The sequence below is a fragment of the Nelusetta ayraudi genome, unplaced genomic scaffold (genome assembly GCF_046127955.1).
Source record: "Nelusetta ayraudi isolate G7.1 ecotype Tasmania unplaced genomic scaffold, CSIRO-AGI_Nayr_v1 ptg000235l, whole genome shotgun sequence".
NCBI classification, from domain to species: domain Eukaryota; kingdom Metazoa; phylum Chordata; class Actinopteri; order Tetraodontiformes; family Monacanthidae; genus Nelusetta; species Nelusetta ayraudi.
The window spans coordinates 163,036-186,677 of NW_027466284.1; the positions used below are offsets into that span (position 1 = coordinate 163,036).

Here is a 23,642-nt window from a genome sequence, read left to right on the forward strand (position 1 = left end):
AAACGCTGATGTCGACTTGGCGACAGCACGCACGCACACGCACGCACGCACACACACACACGCGCACACACACGCACACACACGCACACACACACACACACACACACACACACACACACACACAAAAACGACAAAACAATTGAACAAAAAGAGGAAAAAAAAATGTTCCCACGGTATTAAAGTTGCTATACAATTGGGATGATATGCACAAATCCACTTTTTCTGCTGCTTTGACCCCAAAAAATAAAAAAATACCCGGCTGGCGTTCGTTACTTTCCGCTTTTTAGACCAAGCGCAAAGGAAAAAAAAACTCCCGACGCCGGAACGCCGAGCAGCCTCTCACTCTCTCTCTCTCTCTCTCACTCTCGCTCGCTCTCTCACGACCTTCATTCGTCATCTGTTCAATTCACATTCTCCAAAAGAAGCGAGGTGGCCGCCAGCACCGCAGGTGTGGCAGCCAGAAGATGGACAGATATGCCGCTAGCATGATGATATACTCGCTTGTGTGGGTGTATGTATATATTTATATATATACATATATAAAGGAATATATGGGAACCAAAAACATGATGGTTGTCCTAATTGTTACCTCATCATGCAGGGGAGGTGGGGGGTGGAGGGGGGGTGGGGGGGTTGTGGCTCCAAAGGTTCCACAAAGTTCTGGTAGAAAAGAAGAAGAAGTTCTGCTAGAAAGAAGCACAGAGCCGCTGGAGGACCAGGGAGGTCCACACACACATCCGGGGGAGGGGGGGGGGGGGGGGGGGGGTCAGTGGGTTAGTGGGGGGGTAAGTGGGAGGGTGGGGGTCCTGTACAGTCTGGTTGATCATGGTGGGTGGGTGGGTGGGGGTGCTAGTTGTTGCTCAGTGCTCAGTCACACATCTCCTCGGGGATCTCGTGGGGGTTGAGGATTCCCGGCACCGACATCTGGATCTTGTGTTTCTCCTCCTGGGCCTGGCGCAGCGACGCCTCCCTCTCCTCCAGGAACAGGTCCGACGTGTCCTCGCCAGCAAACTCCTGCAGAGCACAGACACGGCACAAGGTGGTCTCCACTCAGGGTCAAACTCCTGCAGCTGCACAGCCCAGCACCCACTGGGAGACTCCCGGTGTTTGGGTCAAGAGATTTTGCAACCACAATGTCCAAAATGGAAAAAATATGACAAACTACAGTTTGTTACAGTTTGCTTTTGTTTTGCTGGGACAAAAAAAAAAATAAAAACTTTAAATCAGCCCAAAAATCACCAACAGGAGCCTCTATCATAGTCTAGACCAGGGAGTGCTGGTGAAGCTGTGGACCAGGCTAGCGGCCAGGAGAGCTCTCAGTGACCTCCTGCTGCCCCTCGGTGACCTCCTGACCTCCTGCTGCCCCTCGGTGACCTCCTGCTGCCCCTCAGGGATTGGCTGAGTGGCAGGAAGGACTGCAGTGAGAAGAAGCCTCACCTTGATCTGCACCAGGAAGTCCCTCAGGTGCTCCTTGAAGGCAGGAATGTCCTGGTTGAGACTGAAGAGCCCCGTCACAAACACCTTCACCTGGGCACTGACACACACACACACACAGCAGTGTGAGCAACCTCGTCACTTTGGTGGCTTCCCTGTGTGTGTGTGTGTGTGTGTGTGTGTGTGTGCTGACTCACTCCTGCAGGTGAGGGAAGGCGGTCTTGAGCAGGTTGGCCACGTACTCCTGGATGAAGAGCTGGTTGTTGTTGGGGCTGGTCGGGTTGAGCACGCTGGTGATCTTCCCCTCCTCCACCAGGTTGAACATGTAGGCCAGGATGGAGGCGTGCATGGTCAGGCCTGCGGGACCGCAGCGTGGACTCGGTTAACATTTCCACTCACAAATATCCGACCAGCAGAGGAGAGAAGAACCGGTCCACGCCAATGCATTTGTGCTGAAGGAGTCGACGCCTCTTTCACCTCCCTCCACCCAGCAGCCCTGAAGGTAACGCTAGCGATACCACTACTATACTAATATACAGTCAGCCAAAGACAATGCAAACGCACAGCGGCAGATCACGTGACCCCGACTGACCTGCAGTGTGTGACGTGTCGGTGACCACGGAGAAGATGTGCTGCAGGATGTCACAGAAGTAGGTCTGGTAGAAGCTCTGGGCCGCCGCCTCCTCCTGGCCCACGTTCTGCAGGAGCGTGTAGAGGATCTGCAGACCTGCAGGGAGGAGAACGCACCTCATCCTCATCATCATCATCATCATCATCATCATCATCGTCATCGTCCCACCCCCCGACCCAGCCCCAGCCACCCACCTGTGTCGGCCACGTTCCTCATGGTGTGTTTGAAGGCCCAGATGATGGAGTCCAGCACCAGCTTGAACTGGGCCGGTGGGATGGCCAGGAAGGCTGGGAAGCAGTGGGAGTTGACGGCCTGCAGCAGGTAGAAGAAGTGGGTCCTGTGCTCTGGGTACTCCTCAAAGTTCTGCAAGGACAGAAGGACCAAGAGAAGATGAAACAAACACAGCGTTTGATTGATTGATTGATTGATTGATTGATTGATTGATGGTTAATGAGCCACATTTCACAAGTTCACCCTCAGTTCATCCCCACAATCAAGTTCAGGATAAAACGGTGCAGAGAAAACAACCTTCTGCTCCTTCACCTCCTCCTCCTCCTCCTCCTCCTTCTTCTTCTTCTTCAGTTTGGATGCATCTAATCAGTATTGCTGCCCTCTAGTGCTCATGGCCTCACGGCTCAGGCTGAGCATTCTGCCCATAGCAAGGTCAAGTTGCAGTGGCCCTCTGTGGTGCGAGGTGGCGCTCTGGAGAGGCAGCGGGGCAGCGTCTCACCTTGTTGATCATGTTGAGCGTGCACTCGAAGACGGCGTCGAAGATCTGGGGGATCTCGCTGGTGATGTGGCCCCCCAGCTTGTTGACGATGGTGGCCATGGTGCTGAGGACCTCCGGCTCGCGGGCCGCCGGGACGTTGCGCTGGTAGTCGATGAGGACGGCGTCCAGCAGGGGGGGCACAAAGTTCTCACCCACCTGAGACAAGGGCGGCGTGGCAGGGTGAGGTTTTGCAGGGCGACGGAGCCGCAGCGATGCTGTAGTGAGTTTCCAACCCCCCCGCCCCCCCTCGGCAGAGCACAGCACGGCGGAGACTTCTTACCATCTGAGGGTCGTTTGACCTGCTGACCCAGCCGGAGATCAGCTTCAGCGTCTCTCGTTTCACCGTCCTCATACTCCTGATCAGAGGCTGCTTGGTCACCATCTCACCTGCAAGAGGCACAGTCAACATGAGAGAGCTCTGACGGCAACTCCACGGCTCAACACCGAGGACTGCTTCCCTGGAGTTCCCTGGAGTTCCCTGTAAAGCCAGGAACCAATGCCTGAGGAGCCATCGAGCCCTGATGACACCCAGCTGCTGCTCAACTGTGAAAAAATATACTGTGTGTGTGTGTGTGTGTGTGTGTGAAGACGCTCGTGTATACATAGATATGCATCAGCATTTCCAAATCCAGTTGAGCATCACAAACAGAAAGCACTGCAGCAGGTGAGGTGTTTTGGTTTGGAGGTCAAACACCGAGCGCTGATGACTCAACCAGAGCAGCTGCAGGGGAAAGAAAAGCAGCGCGGCAAGTGGAAAACAAGGCGGTGGAGTGTTGCCGGTGCAACAGGCAGCAGCGGTGAAGGATGCACGAAAACAAATCCACGTCGCCTGCTGCACGGCCACCGCACAAAGAGCACAAACAGTGTTTAGCATGTGAGTGGCGAGCAGCCGTCCAAAGCAACCACTGAGCCCAGGAGTGAGAGGCAGCAGGGTTGACGTCCGCCTGAGGCTGCGTCTCAACTCAGGGTCTGCATCCTTGGAAGGAAGCGTCCTCCCAAGGACCCGGCCCAGAAGGACCGACCCGAACCCCGCCTCCCCGGTCACCACCCGGGACGGTCTAGCCTTGGGCGTATTTCCTGGTTGCGTCACCGCCGTTCCCTCCTGCTGGCCAACCCCGGAAGTGACGTTTTCATAGCATCGAGCTAACCATTGGTTGGTTGGATGTTCAAATCAGTAAAAACCCTGCGATAAAAACTGGATACTTGACGTGAAATTTCAATACTTAAATTTACACGTGGTGTCTTTGCCAGTAGATGGCGCTAATTCCAGCCGACTTCCCAGGATGCTTTGCGACAGCACGCAAAGCATCCTGGGACACAGAAGGACGCATTCCCAGTACGCATTAGGAGCGTCCCAAGGACTTCTGGGAATTGGGAGGAGCCTTCACGCAGTGCTATGATGCGCCGCCCTCACCGTTGGTCTGGATGGCAGCGGAGATGTTCTCGCTCAGGCACTTGTAGACATTGAGCATGTCCAGGTAGATGCGGCCCAGCTGGATGACGAAGGGGTGTCCCACCGCCTTGCAGGCTCGGACGTTGGTCTTGAGGATGCTGCCCAGCTGCTTCACCGTCTCCGGGTCCTTCAGGATGTCCACGTTCTGGGCAGAGCGGGAGAAGAAGTCAACGACGGAGAACAGAGGCGCTCTGCTGAGGAGAGCGACTGCGGCGCCCCCTACCTTGGTGGCCTGCTGGATGATGCTGTCCCACACTTGGTTGGGCAGGAGCATGTATTTCTCTATGAGATGTTCTTGAACCGCTTGATCCGTCTGGGCCCCGATCATGTAACCGACAGCCTCGTAGAAGGTGTGCACCTGCGCACAAGCACAACATCTGCATTTCAGTTGGACCGTCGTTGATCAGCTGACTGGTCTGGCAGGACAGCGGCGGCGCAACAAAGTCTCTTTCTGTAAACGTGACATCGTCATTTTATAGCTGGAAGGGAAACGAGACGAATGAAATGTAAATATACAGGAAATGTCTTCTTTGTTCTGTGACTCCTCCCCTTTACTCATGTTTTTGTATGGTTAGATTCTTGAAATATTTAGAAGAAAGTGAATGCTGTTGTGATGAAGCAACAAGGACGGTGGCCGTGCCGCCAGGAGGTCTGCACACTAATGGGAACACAGTTGGTGGAACACAGTTGGTGGAACACAGTTGGTGGAACACAGTTGGTGGAACGGCAACTTCAGCACTTTTCCTTCGTCTATAAAAAGTGAATTGAAGCAGGAAGTCCTGAAGTCACCCGGGTCAGCGTGACCGTAGCCCCGGGCGCAGGCAGGCCAACATTAGAGAAGCGCTCCCATCCTGACCTGCTGTGGCTGGAGGTCACAGATGATGGTGTTGATGTTGTTGAGGATCTCGTCGATGAAGGGCATCACCTCTCCCACCTGCACCTGGATAAAGTGGCGCCGGCACTTCTGGGCGATCTTGATGAAGGTGTCGCAGGCCATGTCCTGGACGCCGTCGTGGGTCTCTGTCACAGACAGGAGGAGGAGGAGGGAGGGGGGTGGGGGGGGAGAAGAGGATAGCAGTTTAGCATTATAGCAGTGCAGTGGCAGGAAAGAGCAACTCACCTGTAGAGACTGTGGTGGTCATAGTACACCTACAACAAGTTACTTTTAAACAACAAAAGAAAAGTGGAACTGTGACCCATTAGAAGTCAGCTGAAGGTCAGAGGATCCATGTTGAGGGAGTTCCTACTGTCCTCTAATGGTTCACACTGGAGGGTTTATTAATGTCCACATCTTTTCATTGTGAAATTTAGCTTCTCAGGAAAACTCGCCGCTCATCAATGAACCGTTCGTCCATCGATAAGGTCGACCAATTAACAACTAATGCATGGACGGATGGTCTGCGTCCCTAACAGAAAGGCCGGTCTCGCAAGTCCAGCAGCAGCTGCTTCCCTCACCGTGCATGAACTCAAAGAGCTTGTTGACCACGGTTTTGAGGAACTTCCAGTGGGCTCGGAGGAAGCGTGGATACTGGCCCACGATGTACATGATGTTGGAGGCGATGATGGCCTTGTTGTCCTTCCCTCTCTTCTGCTCGCAGAGGCCCAGGAGGTCCTGAGGGCAACAGAAGACACATTGCTGGAGGCCTGGCCACGGACCCAAACAGCCGGCGCCAGCACTCAGCCCACCTTGATGACGGTGACCAGGAACCTCTTCTCGTCCTCCTCGTGCATGGCCCCGCTGATGGAGCCGATGGCCCAGCACAGCGTGTTGAGGTTCTTCCACGACCACTCCATGCCGTTCACCTGGTTGTGCAGCTTCTCCGTCATGATGCGCTCCGTGTCTGCGTAGTCCAGATGGGTCAGGTACACTGCAGGAGGGGAGAGACCTGTGTTGTGAGTGCTGACCTACATCACAGGTGGAGCCCACGATCGTCACCACATTGTCACTGCCGCCACTCAGGTGGAATTCAAGCTCCAGCGAGTCAGCGGTTGGAGCTTTTGAAGAAGAAACAGCGACACCGAGTGGTTACATTTAAAACCGCAGCGTCTTCCACTCTCCCTCCCTCCCTCCCCTGAGCTTGCCAGTCAACTACGGTGGCCCTGTGCACCCAAACCTGGATACCTGGTTCATAACCTACCCTGGTTTATTGAAGGATGCGAGCAGACACCCTAAATACCAAACGCTCTGCTGTCAGGCAGCTGGATTGTCCACACCAGGCTTCCTTAGAAATAAGCTGGTGCCAGATGGAGGCTAACTGGGAGCACTGAAGACGTTTTGACTACTTGTGTATCTAGAAAGTGCACAAATAAAGAGGGAAAGTACACAAACGCACCAACTTGGCCATGCTATCTCAAACTAAAGACCAAAGAAACACTGCAAGCCCCCTTTAAAGACTTCCAGCTCGCTAGTGACGTATGCAGTGCAACCGACTGGAGCGGCGGTGCTCTTGCGACTCAGTCCTACCGAGGGTTTCTCTCATGTTCTTGTAGAGGTTGATGGAGTCGGTGTCCTTCATGAACTCTCGCACCACCTCCCCCTGGTCGTTCTCCACCACCAGGACTTCCTCCGGCTTGGCCATGCGGCTCACCATCAGCATGCGCACCTGTCACAGGAGATATGCACGCGTCAGCACGCACACACGTCACACGGCCACATAACTGGACTGCAACCAGCAGGCAAGTATGGCGGTATGCCAATAGAAAGTGAAAGGAAACACGGGGTGATCAAAACAAACAAACAAACAAACAAACGGATATCGATACAAACGATACAAAAATTGACTTTTTCCAGACGTGTGCGTGGTTTCCTTGTGTTTCTGCGGCTGGACTGAGTGTCAGCACCAGCGAGCAAACCTGACGCTAGCAGCTGATTTCCAGTAATGTTATAACCAGGAACTCCTTGGCAGGAGGGCGGGAGCCACCTGTTGCCCCACTGCTGCCAACTGATTCTAGCATGACTGCAAACAGCACTTGTGCACTGTGCACACTGCACACGACCTCTGCGGAGTGGCCTCCGTGCAGCAGTGCAGTCTGTTGCATGCATTTTCTAGTCAGTTCTTAATGCTCTGCCCATGCCTGACAACACACACACACACACACACACACCCTTCATAGCCCAAGCCCCTCCCCCTTTTCAACTGTAAAGCATCAAATGACCCTCAGACACTATTAATACTCTTGTGAGATACACAGTGTTGCAGCGAGTGCGACACTTTTTGTCATAACAGCAGGATGCAGCAACAGTTTGGAATCATTCAGAGGACTTTTTTTTTTTTTTTTAAAGTGCTAAATATTGAACGACGTCGTCGGTTCAATGCCGGGGACCACACTTTGCTACAGTTGTGGCCCCGATCCTAATACTGCATATTGAAAAACCTTTCAGTGTCAGAGGAAGTCCATCTTAGCGCCAGCGAGCCAATCGTCATCCCCGTTCCTTCAGTACCTTGGAGAGCACCGGAAGGTAGAGCTGTCTGCGCGGCGGGACGTCAAAGTGTTGGTTCCCAGACAGCAGCGGGGACGTGGACGTGGAGAAGGGACTCTCTCTGTACAGCTCTGCAGCCAAGTGGTTCCAATACTCCAGGCAGATCTTGAAGATCTCCGTCTCCTCCACCTCGGACACCAGCAGCATGTAGTGGAGGGCCTGGCGGAGAGGCGAGTTCAGGGAGTGACGGGAACGTCTCAAAGAAGAGCGGGGCTCGGTGGCCAAGAGTCCTCTGGCTCACCTCCATCAAGGTTTCTCGGAGGTTGAGGCGCTTCTCGATGAGCTGGCCGTGCTCCTTCAGGAAGGTGCAGAGGAAGAGGCTGAGGTTCTGGATGAAGTTCTGCTCGTCGTCCTTGCCGTTGGAGTAGGCCAGTCGAATGTTGGTGTTGAGGGGCAGCATCTGGAGCGAGACAGGCGGGAGACGTTTCCAACATCACCAGAGGAAGAGTAGGCCTGCTGAGACCACCACCACCACCACCAGCACCACCACCCTCTCACCCACTGAACTCACCTGTTTGAGCTGACACATGGTCAGAGTGAAGAGGGTGACAAACTGCTCCTCGTACTGGCTGACGCTCACACCAGCGATCTCTGTCAGGCACTTCAGTGTCACATTTCGAAACATGGGCACGTTGAGGAACTGCAAGAGGTGCAGGAGATCCATCACTGGACTTTTACGGTGAAGTCAGACAATTGCAGGTGTTTTCTATGGTCCACGGGAACCAAATTGGTGCAGGTTGGCCTCCAAAGGTAAACTACGCAGAGGCAACGGTGTTGCGTGTTCAACAATAGATGCTCACACGCACACACACACACACACACACACCAACACGCACCTTATACACCAAGGTGCTGATCAGCTTGGTTTCAAAGATGTATCCCAAAGGAATCCAGTTGAGGAAGCGCAGCAGGGTCTCCAGAGTGGCGTGGACCAGAGGAGCATTCTGGGAATTTTCCTGAGATGACCGACGACACCAAAAAAACAAGCAGACGGATGTGAAACGGGTGGAAGACGGACAAAAGAAAAGTGAAGCAGCTGTGAAGGGAGCTGTGCGTACCATGACAAACTGGCAGAGCTGGAATATCTGGGAGAATTCGTTGCACATGCTGCAAAGAAAGGACACAGGAGTGAGGAATCATCCAGCCAACCCCTTCTTCACGGACACTCCCACATCGCACACATACACTGCAGACAACAATAAGGAAATATGAGCTGAAAAAACTGATTTGGTTATCAATCACATTTTAGTCTGGAGGTATTTTTCTTCCCTCTCAACAAAAAAGTGAAATTGTGAAAAAGTGAATGATTTTCAATTGTATTTACACAGGAACGTCGACATCAAAGTAGAAAACAACAATGTGACCGACTAAGAGAGAAGTGAACGTGCAAGCAAACCCACTCCACACTACACCACCCTGGACGACGCTTTGCAGAGAGCAGATCTACAGGTGAGGTCGTCGTGCAGAAGAAGAGCGGTGCAGAGATTCAAAGTGTCTGATTCATCCTGCAGACGTGAGGACGACCTCGATGCAGCAGCAACCTGTTGGGCCAGACAGGTGCTGGCTGTGCTGGAAGGTCCTAATAACAACCTGCTGTTCATTGTTGCGTGGCTCAACACTCGGGTCTTTGTCTGCCAGCAGGGAGGCTCAGTGTCTGCACAACCTGACTGAGATCCAGACTGACTGCACTCACAAAGGGGTTTCTAGTGATTCTAGGATTCTTCCAAGGTTGCCAAGATTGAAGGAGGAGAAAAACATTGTTGGAAGATGACTTCCTGTCGAAGATCAGCGGCAGGCCTCCTGTGCTGCTGGACGCTCACCTGTCCTTCAGATGCTTGGCCTTGACCTGGGTCATCTGGCCGCTGGAGAAGTCAAAGACCTCCTCGCTGAGCAGCTTGAGGATGACCATGTTGTTCTGACAGAGGCTCTCGCTGGTTCGACTGGCCCCCACAATGTCTGTGATGAAGGTGGGCCAGTGTTTGGGCCACTCCTGCTTCAGGATCTGCACAAACGCACCAGGAGCACATGACGGTTTGTAAGTCTTCCTTTCTCAAAGTGAGACGATGAGCTGTGGGGTGAATGACGGTGCCTCTGATCAGCGCCGGCGTGAGGCCGGAGGGATCTTTCGTTAAAAGTGGAACGCAGAAAAACATAACAGTGGATCGTAGGAGATCTCGACCGACTGATGTCATCTAACAGTCTGAGTCATGACATCCACATCAGCACCGCAGTACGCCGAGCTGCCGTCGCCTCTGAAGACGAGAGACGCTCTGCTCATCGTCTCTGTGCAACAACCAATCAACAGGGCCGACTTGCAAACAGTGGTTAATGCTGAAGACAGGAGAGTGCGGTGCCTCGCGAGCACCTGGGACTACTTGCCTGTACGAGGATCATGTTGAGCTTCCCAATGTACACTTTTTCTTTCTGTTGATACGAGAAAAACACATTTAGTAAGGAAGCGCATCATAACAAATCAAATGCAATGTGGAACAGCGTCATTCATTTTGAAACACAGAGTCAAATTAAAAAGACAGAATGTAGAAATCTACAGAGGCAGGATAAATTAATTCCTGACCGCACTGACAGCACTGACAGCACTGACAGCACTGACCTGAAATCCATTCAACTTTGACTCACCTCAACAACCGATGCGTCTGAAGAAGTCTTGATAATGAGACCGACAACATACTTTTTTATACCTGCCGAACACATGAAGGCGTTAGAAGTGCATTCACATCTGAGTCGCTCTCGTCCTCTCCTGCCTACACAGAAGTCCCACGTGCTTGCACTACATGCGAGGTTCTCAGTGGTGACCGTGTCGTCTAGAAGGAATGTGGTGGCACCAGAGTTGCCGCTGCATCTCTACACACAGCAACAGTGGAGCAAGATAAGGACCGCACAGAGCCGTGCCATCCAAAATAATGGTGATACTTCAAGAATGCAGTGCGTGCAGTGCAACAGTTGGCTGGAGGAACTGCTTGTGATGTCATCAGAGTGCTGGCTGACAGGACGGACACTAAACCAAAGCAAAGATTGTCTTTACAGTGGCACTTCATTAAACTGTAACTCCTGACAGCGGACATCATGAGCTCCACCTCTGGCACGATATTCAGTGCTGCTCGCCGACCACTGAGACAGCAGCACCGTCATCAATCATTCAGACGGCTTTGATCCAGATGGAATATTGACTGGCTGCTTTGATTGCAGAGTGATTGTGACTGAATTCAAAACTCCGGGTCCAGGATTTATGACTGATTTATGACTACACAGCTGCTGAGCCAGCAAGTTATTGACAAGGATGCAATTTACTAGAAAGAAAACGCAGCTCACTCTGAGGTTTTAGCCAATGAAAGCAACTTTAGAGCAACAAGTACCAGCAATAACAGGAATAGCAATGAAAACAATTATCATTTGCATATTGTCAGATTAAAAAAAAATACATTTTTGTGTTTCTGTTAGTAGAAACTCTTCATTAATATGAAGAAACTGATTGCAAGGTTGTATATCAGGCAAAAAGGAGAATGAAAAATGTTGCACCAAATAAATGAGTCACGAGATCAAAGTTTTCTTCAAGGTCAAAATACAAAGCAACAATGTTTGGAAAGCTGCTAACAAAGTAACAAAAAAACAAACAAAAAAAAACAGGTGCAGAAGTAAACTAAGCTTCAATCTTTGTCATGTGTGAATGTCAACAGGCCAACATGCAGAGATGGGTGACAGTTGAATTGTTGGGTGCAGTTACCTTCACACTGATTCCTGGGCAGGATCTTCCATCTTGTTTTTATAACCGTTTCCAGAATCTGAAGAGCATAGTACTGCAACATGCAAGGACACGGCAGCGTTAGGGCAAAGCTGGCAGGAGACCTCACAACAACAACAATCATCACTGCGCAACTTCAACATAAACCAAAAACAGGATGAAGTGAACCAGCCTGTCACAACTTGCGCCTCTAAATTGGATTGGATTACGCAACGTCGTCTCACATGCAGATTGTGTGTATGCAAAATATTCCCCGGCTGTTTGCTTTTTCAAATCTCTAAAAGCAGCATTTAGCCGGAGCGCTGCAGAAGTCCTGCTGATTCCCACAGCATCACACCAGACGAGCAGAGAGCCGAGGACCATGGGAGAGTCCTCTGACCTCTGACCCCGCCTGCAGCCAGCAGCCAGCACGGGACGCACTGACGCAGGGTCCACACTGCACACGCCATAGGGTTGGGCATTGACAGTCATCATATTGCATGCCAAACTCATGCACTGACAGGTGTAGCACAGGAAGTAGAGTGTATTATATCACTACTGACGCTAACAGCTGATCTACAGCTGATGGTTTAAAGTTGACAGTTGGTGTCCAATGCGGCTCGCAGTTGGACCAATGGCAAACTGGGAGTTTGTTGGAAAAAGAAACCGTCTTCATTTCCGTATGAAATACATGTAATATTTCCGATGGACGTATTGAATTCACCTACTGTCTTCAGTATCTCTGCAGTTTTGAGTCCGTGACCTTCACCCAAGGCGGGGATTGCCATCAAATTAACAGCGGCATAATGTGGATTTGAACTCAGACCACCAGAGGGAGATTCAATTGGCAGGATAACCAACCAATAAATCTACTGGGGGCGTGGGGGGTGGGGGGGGACAGCCAACAAAAACATGGAAGTGTTGAACTTCCTAACTCAAGGAGGGAGACTGCAGGACGTGTTTCTGAAGCGAGAACTACTGGTGACCTTTGTTTGAGGTCACAGCGACCATTTCTACAATCTGGCCATGATCATGATGATGATGATGATGATGATGATGATGATGATGATGATGATGAGGACACAAACCAAAGCATTTCCCTCCTGGCCATTGACAGCAATCAGGAATCAAAGTGTGTCTCTGTCATCTCCTCAGCCGCGGGTCTGCAGACGCTGCTTGGAGAGCTCGTGTCACTTCACACCAACTGCAGCAAGTGGTGATGAGTGTGAGTGTCTGCGTGGCGGAGGTCAAGTTCCTCTCTGCCTCTCTGTGTTCACTGCAAGCACAGTGCTGACACTGAACACTGGAGGTTTCCACTGCGTCGCATCGTGAGCTAGCGGTTAGCAAGGTGCTACTACCTTCAGCCTGATTGGTCCAAGGGCAAAAGAAGCGAATACAATTACTTATTAATTGTGATGGTGGTCGCTGTTTACTCTGTCTGTTATGTTCATGCTGCTTGTACTCCACCACCTCGGCGCTGTCTATACTGTTGTGTACACTGTGTATACTTTACTCTATTTATTTTCGCTACACCAACATTCTACCTCCAGATGTTTCATATATTTATATTTTCACATTGATCTCAGCGTGTCAGTGAGATTGTCAGTTAGATTGCTGTGCTCGGGAACTGGGCAACGACATTTGGTTGTGAAATGAATCACTGCCGTGTTTCTTTTTCCCCCCCAATGACAATAAAGAAAAGTCCAAGTGCAACATTTCAAAGATTACTGCACAGCACCAACAGGCAGAACGATCCGATCACATCAATACCCAACCCTGTGTCATGTGACCGTGCGATTTCTCCTCACACTGAAATATTGATGATGCTTTGAATTCCAGTGGTTCTTCTTTAACTGGTGTGTCTTAAGGAACAGCAAGACCAGCCACAGGTTGGGCCCGCGTTTACTTAGCGTTAGCTGACGTTAAGAGAGAGAGAATGAACGCAAGAGAAATGTGCGGTTGCTTTCTGATCCGGTGTTACTTCAACTGACTGTTTCAACTGTAGGGATCATCGTCGTGAGAGTGCATTGATTTCATAAGGGGAAGTGAATGGCATGCAGTGGAAGGATGTCATCAATACTGGGGCTGGACAGTCTGCTGCAGACATGTCTGGGCTCTGGGGTGCTGATTCAAAGGGGTGAGGGGGGTGGGGTGAGGGGGGGTTGGGGGGGGGACTGGAGACGCACCAGCTGTGTGTGCAGCTCCCACTGGGTTCATCGCATGCTCGCTTTGAAATCAAACTGCCACAAATGAAGAGAAAAACGAGTGTGCAGTTGACACACAGTGTGAAAAGAACAAGAGGAGGGGTGGTGGAGGTGGGGAAGGGGGTCGGGGGGGTGGGGAGGGGGGGCGGAGCCATGATCCCTACAGGTGAAATGCAGCAATAAGAAGATTGCCTACTGACTGCAGCCTGCACCCTCCCTCTGTCCAATGAAACAGATGCAATAGAAACGGATGAACAGAATTGAGTCAAAGGGAATTTAAAAAGGTAGACCTTGTGGAGGCCTGCCGTCAAAGCCTAGCTGTGTTATGATGCACAGGATGACACACCCCGTTTCTTCCTATTACAAGCCATAAACATAATGATTAATATCAAGGAGTCACATCTTTAATTCAGTACATTTCTGTTCTCTTCTTTAGAAATGATGTAGTAAATAGTGAAGTGTGAAGTGCTGAACGCATCCATGCTGTGCAGAGCTGAAGAGGCCTTCGCCTTCCATTACCCCCCCCCCCCCTTCCCCTCCCACTCTTCCTCTAATGATGCACTTTCCTGGGCTACATTACCATGGATGCTCAGATCAGCACACCGGACTTAACCGGACTTAACCGGACTGGGACATTGGTGGATGTCCATGTTGTGCTTGCAGCCGAGCAAAAGACAGAGGCTGCGTCTGCGTTGTGTATTTTTGAGGAAGCTGTGTGTGTGCACTACAGCCAACGTGACAATGTAACAATGACTGTTGTTCAAATACCCCAATCAGCTGTGTTTCTGTCAATGAACTGGAAGCGTCGTGCGGGACTGACGGGAGTAAAAAAAAGAACACTGGTCTTTACTATTTGCGGGTAGTTTGCTGTCAGCTGAATCACAGCAGAGGAAGAGCAAACACTTCACTCATCTGCAAAATAGATTACAAGATTATTCTTGTAAGGCAGAACCCAAATCCAAAGACTTCAGAACACAGACAAAAAAAAGAGCAAGCAATGTTGTCAGGGTGGCCGGGAAGGAAGGACCGGTCGGAGTCGATGGATCTCCGTCGGTGTTGGATGTACGGAGCCGACACAGAGACAGTTGGCTCTCTCGCCGCGGCTGCGCTGTCAAGTTCACAGAACTTCTCACAAAAATCTTAATTAGCTTAATGATCTAAAACTCAAACTCAGTTGTTGCTGGACTACATTTTGAAAAGCTCGTTTAACAGCTGAGGATATGGAGTTCACCTGGAACCATTAGCTAGCTGAGATTTATGGGATGGAACGGGCAAACGGGCCACTTAGCCGCTAGGTTTAAATCTGCTGAATCCATTGATAGAGCTTAGACTGCAGAACCAGGTTTGAGTCAGAGTTACTTCATCAACACAAGTTGATCAAGTTGACAACAGGCAAATTAACTCTACTCTACAACTGAACGTTCTTCACGTGAGTGCAATGACAAGCAAAGGACGGGACGAGAGACGACACCGACGGTTGCCAGGATGGAAGACACGCTGGCAACGTGCGTTGTCGCACTCCGTCAAGCCAATGCTGCTTCTTCAAAGTGTGACGCACTCGCAGGAGGCGTGTCGCAACGGCCCAGTCAGCTGTGTGTCTGGCACGGCTTAATCACAGGGAAGGGAGTTTATCAGGAGGTCCCGCATAGCTCCGGACCAGGAGCAGAGCTCAGACACCAGCAGGGGCAGGAGGTCGACCTCTGCTGGCCACACTCCAGTGCAGGGGTCACCAACACGTTTGGCACCGGGAGCCGCTGCATGGCTGCTGAGCCGTATGAAGGGCTACCAGTTTGCTGGATTGGATCTCTGACTTCTATATTATTATTAATGATGCTCATCGATGTGAAGACACTTATCAAGCTCATGAGTTCTCAATAATGATCGGAGAAGACTCAACAAGGTTGGATAGAACTGAATTTTAGACGCAGCTCAACGAGGTCTGCGGGCGACTCGTGAGGTCCACGTTGGTGACCCCTGGTCTAGTGAGTGTCAATCCAAAGAGGGGACCGAGAGGCATCTTTAGTGTGGTGCGATGCTTTGTCTGGGTTGAGGGAGGAGGGGGAGCGGGGGCGGATAGGGGGGGGGGGACACACGCGTCCTCAAAGCGCAAGCTAGTTTCAATGTAGATACTTTCTGGACGTCAGGGAGCTTACTTTGGTGTTCATGTTCTGGGAGAACTCCAGGATGGTGTCCACTCTCGTCCAGGCGTCTGGATGCTCCTTTAAGTGTGTCAACACTTCCTGTGCCATCCTTTGCTGGAGAGAGGAGGAGGAGGAGGAGGAGGAGATCAGCGGCTCTTTAGAACCATCGCTAGCACAGACGAACGGTTGCAAACACAACAAGACTGGAGGTTGCGCCCAGTCGTACGAACAAAGTCACACCCACTCTGTTTTTCAGACAGCTTAACACACAGACAAGACGAGTGCGTGTCACATGGCATCGGAGCGAGCACTTGACAACATACCTGTGGTCCCACCCCATGATATAGACAGTTGACGACATTGTCCAGCAGGTTGATATCCAGTTTCTGGTTGAAGTCCAGCAGCTGCTGTGCTGCATGGTCCGCTAACATTGTCATAATTGCTGGCATAGAGCTCTGCAACAAGGACATGACAGGAAGCGGTCATCAGTAAGCCAAACAAATTCCAGCGGCAGTCATGTGATACAATTGCAAACAGGTGAAAGCTGCACACCCACTGAGGGGGTGGGGGGGGGGGCAGTCCATGTTACCGTGCTGCATTGTTATGTCTGATGCAGAGCAACAAAGAAAACAAGTGGTTTTGCTGCTGTCTGGAACGGATCTCCATCCATCCATCCATCCGTCCGTCCATCCGTCCGTCCGTCCGTCCGTCCATCCATCCACCCACCCACCCATCCAGTCAGTCATCCATCCAGCCACCCGTCCATCCAGTCAGCCATCCATCCAGCCACCCGTCCATCCATCCATCCATCCAGTCAGTCATCCATCCGTCCGTCCATCCATCCACCCACCCACCCATCCAGTCAGTCATCCATCCAGCCACCCGTCCATCCAGTCAGCCATCCATCCAGCCACCCGTCCATCCATCCATCCATCCAGTCAGTCATCCATCCGTCCGTCCGTCCATCCATCCACCCATCCATCCAGTCAGTCATCCATCCATCCATCCATCCGTCCATCCATCCAGCCACCCGTCTATCCGTCCGTCCGTCCATCCACCCATCCATCCAGTCAGTCATCCATCCATCCATCCATCCGTCCATCCATCCAGCCACCCGTCTATCCGTCCGTCCGTCCATCCATCCACCCATCCATCCAGTCAGTCATCCATCCATCCATCCATCCATCCATCCATCCATCCATCCATCCAGCTTCTATCACCGTCTGCTGTCCATCAGTGAAGCTCAGGAGCTGCTGGAGCCCAGTCCAGCTGTCCTGGGGCAAAGGCGGCTTCGCCCTGGACAAGATGCCACTTTATCCCAAGTGGGCATGGAGACAAACAACCGTTGGAACTCGGGGACAATTTAGAGTTGCCAATGGCCCAGCGTGCACGTCGTCGGACTGTGGAGGGAAGCCAAGGAACCAAGAGGGACAAAGAGCCGCAGGGACAAAGGGAGAACATGCAAAGTCCACGCAGCGACGCCGGGTCGGGGGGGGGGGGGTCGAAGCCGCGACCTTCTTACTGTAGGGCGACGGTGTGCACGCCGTGTTGCCGTGGAACACATTGAAGCAGCAGTTTGGCAGAACATTCTGAGTGCAGCGCTTTTGTCTCCCCCGCAAAAACAAAACTACCAAGCAAGTGCAACAGAAGCCGGCCTCCTTCCTGAAAGCACCTGGTTAGAAATCATGAACCTGGGTCTGGATGTTTTCTGGGGTGCTTCTGTCACCTCGGAGCTTTTGCAGTTTATCTTGTGTGTGGTTTTCAGCTTGTTGACATTGCAGGTTACCTGCTTAACTGAAAGACTGGTTGTGAAAATGACAAAGTGCTGCTTTGAATGATGGGAGGCAAACTGAGGACAGGAGGTTCATCTCTTAAATCTACTGGACGTGTTTTGTTACAAAAAGCAATTACGTGCAAACCATTAAAGTCTTTAGAATTTTTCGCACAAAGCAGCACTGCCCTACTTGCATAGGTTTAATTTTACATTTCCTGTTCACAGCCAATGCAAACAGAGGTTCCAGACACTGGGACCTGGAAGGAACGGCTGCGTAGAAGACACAGGTGCACTTTGCAGCGGCTTCAATCTGCATTCTTCTGAGCGCTAGCGTCATGAACATAGCTTCTAGCACGCAGACTGGAGTGGAAAATATCAACTGAAAAGATAAATGAATCAATAATTCACTCGGTGAACGAATTTGCTTTGCATATGGGTCAAGTTCCTGGTCATTTAAAGACTCGCCGTTGATGATCCTGCCCCGTTTTGCTGTGCCTTCTACATCACAGGCCCTGTTTGGAAGTGGCACCAGGTTAATTCCCAGTTTGGAATTGTGAAGCAGCAGGGGTGTGGCACACAGACGCAGAGGAAAACAAAGCTGAACCGCTCGCATGTTCATAGACTGCGTGGAACAAAGTTCTGAGTGATTCAAAAACAACAGTGCTGCTGCTACGTACAGATTCTATGTACTGGTGAATTCATGATCATAGATGCGGCACCACCGTTGGAAAAAGACACCGTTTAGCCTTGAAGAACTTTACACCAAAATATATATAATCCTATACAGTCAAGATACGCTGCATAAATGACATATGGGAAAGTGAAAAAGATGATGTGTATCAATAGCTGAGCGACTGCCAGTCAGCATGATGACACATTTGATCAGCACACCAGATGTCTTTCTGTGGGCAACTTGACGCACCGTGCTTTGAAGATGACAATCTGAGCAACTTGTCAACTGACTACAACACAGCCCCTCTTTGCTCATTGCTTGTGCCACTACTACATTTGACCAAAACCCAAGAAACTTGGTGATTCTTGCAAAACTAATCTTTCTTTCTTTCTTGAAACCACCAGAGGTCTATGAGGGAGTCTGTGCAATAAATGTGAATCTAAGTGCAATCTTTAACCTTGTGTGTTACTTTATCGTTCAACTAAGGGAATTGTTATTAACGCTGGCAAGACGTTTCATCCAGGATCGATCAACAACAACAACAACAACAACAACAACAAAAAGTAGACCATTCAACGCACGCTGGATTCAGCGCAGGTAAAAGCAGGCGGCTGTGTTTTTAACTCCACCGGCGCCGATCGCTCACTTAAACCAACCGCTTTATCGGCGGCCACCGTACAAAAGAAGGTTAAGCAGCCCACGTGCCAGCTATCAAGACGACGTCACGTTGTTTACATCTGCAAGTGATGGAGCCCACACTCGGGCCAGCAGCAACTTTACACAACGGCGGGGCTCAACATGAATGAATGAATGAATGAATGAATGGTGGACGCAAAGCAGTAACTTGATGGCCGACGAGCCGCCCCCCTTAATTGCATTATCGATGGTTTAGCAAAGCAGCGACAGCAGCTGTACTCCTCCTCCTCCACCTCCCCCCCACCCCCTCGCAGCGCTAACTGCAGCTAGCCTCCACCGGAGCTAGCGGCGGCTAGCACTGTGACGCACCAACAGCTCACATGTGGTCCTCTGACTACAACCACTCCCACCACCCGGGAGAGCAGCGACCGACCGAGAGTGAACACAAACACCGCGCACTCCACTGGCCACTGGGCACAGGGGAAGTTGACAGCTTACGGAGTTGCTGGGGTCGATCGACACCGACAATGTTTACATATATATATATATGTGTGTGTGTGTGTGTGTGTGTGTGTGTGTGTGTGTGTGTGTGTGTGTGTGTGTGTGTGTTGGCATTGTTAGAACGGGCAGCGGCAGCGACACCGCGCTGTACTTTAGCCACTAAGTACATAGCAACAGCAACTTGTCATTGGTTCCCAGCGCGAGCGCGAGTGATGCTAGTATTGTGGGACGCGTACAGATGGATTTCGATATTACTGAATCGTATGCGCCTCGATAGCAAGTCCCAGTTAGCGGTGCCAGTAGTTTGAGTTGGAGCAGTGTCACAACAAGCGCCGTCAACTAATCCCTGTGTAGTGTCCAACGCTAGCTAGCCACCGGCAGGCTACTTAGTTATCATATCGATGCTAGTCAATGTTTTTTTTTTTTTTCTGTTTTTTTTTTTTTTTTTACTGACGTCAAGGAAATCTTTACAATAAGCATATCTGCCCGTGTTAAACGGGCGGCTAAAGCGGGATTAATACACACACCATTACGCATTTATTCCCCTCGCACAGGTACAGCCAAGAAATGTTAATCACAGCGTGGCAGGTTTGCACTCCAAGCCAGTTACCTACCTAAAGTCCGAGGCTCTTACTTTAAAGAGTGGCGAAAAGCTACGAGATCAACTGAATTCTGAAGTACCACTGGTGATTAGAGAAGGTTTCCTAGCGTTGACTACCTCCAGCTCCGGGTAGTAGTGAGTGATGCCTGGCTGCTGCTGCTGCCGCTGCTGCTGCTGCTACACAACCAATGATATGGACTCCAAAAGTCAATGTCACTGCAAAGCTGCCAATATGTCACCTCCGATACATCGTACGAAAGAAATAATACCTTGGTTCACAATTTAATTGGTAACTATGATAGTTTTCCACCGGGGCGGTGTGGAGCTGCTGTGCCTGCCTGCGCCGCCTCTCCTCTCCCAAGCCACTAACTCGCAACCGGTTGAAACCGGTTCAGACTGGGAGATTCCATCTCGGTTTAGTTTTCAGCCGATGGCGCCGCGTAAAGTTTGGACTGGGGTCACGCCCATGCCGCGCTGTGATTGGCCGCGGCGGCGCCGAAGACTCCCGAGTCGCCCCCCATTGGCTCGTCGGACTGCCAGTTAATTTCAATTCGCTCAAGCGCCCACGCGACCGCCGGAGAGAGAGAGGACACAGTGGCTCCGTCAGAACGGACTTGTCGACAACACCGCGCCGTAATAACGCTGAAGTTTGTGCCCCGTTGTTCATCCGTACACTTTAATGCACATTAGTGTCGCAGAGGTCAACTGTCAACTTGGCTGTTGCTTTTCACATTCACGTGCGGAGAAATTCCGGACTCGAACTAAAGCGATATTAATGCTTTTTAATCCCCACTCAACTCTTCTATCCCCGGAAAAAGAAAACAAAAAAACACCGCTGTTCCCTTAAAAAAAAAAAACAAAAACAAAAACCAAACACCGTGTGTCTCAGCTCGCCGTAGAGATGTGATTCACCCGCAAGTCGCGTTCATTTGCCTGTTGCTTGTAAGCTGGTAATTTTCCACCAGCCACGAGTGGGAGTGGTTACACGATCATGAAGCACCGGGGTTAGAACGAGCGCCTGGACAAGAATCCGCTTCCACAACGGGCCAAAGTGTGACAATGCGAACGCAGCGACTTTGACCGTCGTCAGATTGAGGAGCTGCGTTCGAAATGCGCAGGGACCGCATTCAAAACAAGCATTTACGGTCCTTATAAACGCTGTCCGCCGCTGTCAACTGAGGATGCAAACATGACAGCGTCCCGGCCCCCCCCTTCTTCTTCTGTGGTCACGTGGTGCAGCGCGCTACTTGATGGAAAAATACTGGATTTGGTGTGTAGTGGAGAGAGTACACACACACACACACACACACACACACACACACACACACCAGCCACTCAGTCACCCAGGGAGGGACTGTTCCACTTCTTACCTAGTAACAATCTTTTTATTCATATATAGTCTGTGTGTTATATATACACACACAGAGACTATATATATATATATATATATATTTATATTTATATGCATGCATACATACACACATCATACATACTGTATGTGTGTATGTATAGTGAGTGTCTACACACACATATATCATTTCATATATATATATATATATATATATATATATATATTTACACACACACACACACACACACACACACACACACACACACACACACATATATACGTATATATATGTATATATTTATATATATGTCCAGTATATATAGTCTGTGTCCTCGCACCCAAGACAGTTGGCCTACATCCAAGCCTTTGTTATTAACAAAGATTTTTCAAAGGTTTGTACCTCGTGCTGCATTTATGAATGGTTATTGCACTGTTTGCCACTCCCACTACAAAGAACACTACCAACCTGTGCCTCCAGAGATGGAAGAAAACTCCCATCCAAATGTGCAAATCCCATGTTTAGAATAATAATATGTATTGGGCAAAAAAATAAATAAATAAATAAATAAAAAAAAGTTGGCATAGCTCAAGCTCTCTGGGCCATGCATGAGTCCAAGTGTAATTGCGGCTTGTCCTGTGTAAATCCGCTTTCTGCATTACTTTGTATGCTCTCCATGAATTCAAGGGAAACATGCACAATCAACCGATAGCTCAGGAACAATACACTTGAAATACATATTAGAAACCTGCAAATGTGTGTGTGGGTATACCTTTACCTCCTCACTGCTAATATCGTACGGAGCCAGCACTGGTGAAGTCATATCGAGTTGTTTTTTTTAAAAAAAAATCATATTCATAATGAAAATGACCATTACAAGGTAACAAAAACAAAACAAACAAAATGTGATCAGACTCTCAGACGAGGGCCCGGCCGCTTCAAGCGGATCAGCCCTCATTGTTTTCTCTCCGTCGGGATACGGAATGCAATGCACAGTTACAGTTGTAAGAGTTGCATGAGGGAGTGAATGAGCTGAGTGGGATTTCTTGCCTCCAGGCCACAGCTGTCAAAAGGCGCCAAGCTGTTATGCAGCAATGGAATGTATTGTTACACATGTGAGATTTTTGGAGGTGAGCAACCTCGACCAGGTTGCAGCTGGCTAAATCTTGTTCATTCTGGTTTGGGAGCAGTTGTTCTGTTGACGTATATGATTGCACCACACGAGGTAGCTGACTCTGACAAAGCTAGTCAGCTGGGGGGAGAGGGGTGGGGGGTGGGGAGAGACTACACAACAACAACAACAACAACAACAACGACAGCAACAGCAACAGCAACAGCAACAAAACTAACTTGACTTTCATATGCTGACTAATGTTGCTAGCTATCGAGTGTCCCAGTGTTCTATCTTGAGCATCAAACAGTAGAAGTTGAAATTTGAATGGTGCAACGATTCATCATCATCATAAACTGACACCGAGTTGTAAGAGCCAACTTCAAGTATGTTTCAGGTCTTCAGTGTGTCCAACTGTGGAACCATGTGTGTGTGACTCCTTCTTGGCAACAGTGGAAGTGTGAAGAACCAATCATTGTTGAAATAATACTGGGCTCTGTTGTCTCCCATGCTTCACTCTATCAACAAACAACGACACCAATCTCTGATGGACGCTAAATGCACTAGAATGTACGTAATCCCGGAGCGCCCTCTGCCGGCCATTATCACAAACAACTCAATCGCTGGATTTTTATTATTTTTTTGTTGTTGTAACATTTAGACTTCTGTTCATATTTGCTGTATTATTTATATTTCTTTTTAATATTTCTGTACTTTTTTTTCATTTTTAATTCCTCTTTTCGTACTTATGTGCTGACTCCGGGACCTGAGTCCTAATTTAGTGCTGTTGTAAAATGGTATGACAATAAAGTTTCCTCCAATCATTATTCAAATACATTTTTCCAAGTCAATCTAATTTTAATATCTAAAAAAAAAAATGAACTTGTTTGATAGAATATAAAGTGCTGTGGCCCTCCATACAATCACTGCTGATGCCATCCAACCTAAGCAGTAGGACGGGCCCCTGAGTGCAGTGGCTGGAGCTGGAGCTGGAGCTGCTCGTTGTGCTGACAATGTAATATAAACCCTGTGTTGCAATAACTAGCTGGGAAATATTTGGTATAAAACACCATCATGCTAAATGTAGCCACTGTCTCGCTGCATCTGTGCTCATTTCGCAAGGCCCAGCACGGTCGCTGCTGCTG

General features: G+C 49.9%; 1 protein-coding gene across 6 annotated transcripts in view; it reads right to left on the reverse strand.

The window, feature by feature from the left end:
- Positions 1 to 20,463, reverse strand: part of xpo1b (exportin 1 (CRM1 homolog, yeast) b) — a 155,004-nt gene extending 134,541 nt beyond the window's left edge. The window contains exons 1-26 of one of the 6 annotated variants that reach the window (XM_076016667.1): positions 20,307 to 20,446; positions 20,051 to 20,214; positions 16,176 to 16,307; positions 15,865 to 15,966; positions 11,511 to 11,583; positions 10,406 to 10,467; positions 10,148 to 10,192; positions 9,589 to 9,770; positions 8,827 to 8,875; positions 8,605 to 8,724; positions 8,280 to 8,408; positions 8,010 to 8,168; positions 7,730 to 7,927; positions 6,752 to 6,890; positions 5,974 to 6,155; positions 5,743 to 5,899; positions 5,144 to 5,307; positions 4,511 to 4,645; positions 4,249 to 4,432; positions 3,115 to 3,221; positions 2,796 to 2,990; positions 2,260 to 2,428; positions 2,027 to 2,161; positions 1,632 to 1,791; positions 1,438 to 1,534; positions 118 to 1,014 (exon numbers count right to left, since the gene is read on the reverse strand). In XM_076016667.1, the coding sequence (XP_075872782.1) occupies positions 868 to 1,014; positions 1,438 to 1,534; positions 1,632 to 1,791; positions 2,027 to 2,161; positions 2,260 to 2,428; positions 2,796 to 2,990; positions 3,115 to 3,221; positions 4,249 to 4,432; positions 4,511 to 4,645; positions 5,144 to 5,307; positions 5,743 to 5,899; positions 5,974 to 6,155; positions 6,752 to 6,890; positions 7,730 to 7,927; positions 8,010 to 8,168; positions 8,280 to 8,408; positions 8,605 to 8,724; positions 8,827 to 8,875; positions 9,589 to 9,770; positions 10,148 to 10,192; positions 10,406 to 10,467; positions 11,511 to 11,583; positions 15,865 to 15,966; positions 16,176 to 16,301 (3,216 nt within the window). In that variant the 5' untranslated portion in view covers positions 16,302 to 16,307; positions 20,051 to 20,214; positions 20,307 to 20,446 and the 3' untranslated portion in view covers positions 118 to 867. Of the gene's footprint in view, positions 1 to 117; positions 1,015 to 1,437; positions 1,535 to 1,631; positions 1,792 to 2,026; positions 2,162 to 2,259; positions 2,429 to 2,795; positions 2,991 to 3,114; positions 3,222 to 4,248; positions 4,433 to 4,510; positions 4,646 to 5,143; positions 5,308 to 5,742; positions 5,900 to 5,973; positions 6,156 to 6,751; positions 6,891 to 7,729; positions 7,928 to 8,009; positions 8,169 to 8,279; positions 8,409 to 8,604; positions 8,725 to 8,826; positions 8,876 to 9,588; positions 9,771 to 10,147; positions 10,193 to 10,405; positions 10,468 to 11,510; positions 11,584 to 15,864; positions 15,967 to 16,175; positions 16,338 to 20,050; positions 20,287 to 20,306 lie in introns of those variants that run through there. The other 5 variants (XM_076016668.1, XM_076016666.1, XM_076016664.1 and 2 more) reach the window with 5 other exon arrangements.
- Between the last annotated feature and the right edge of the window lie 3,179 nt (positions 20,464 to 23,642).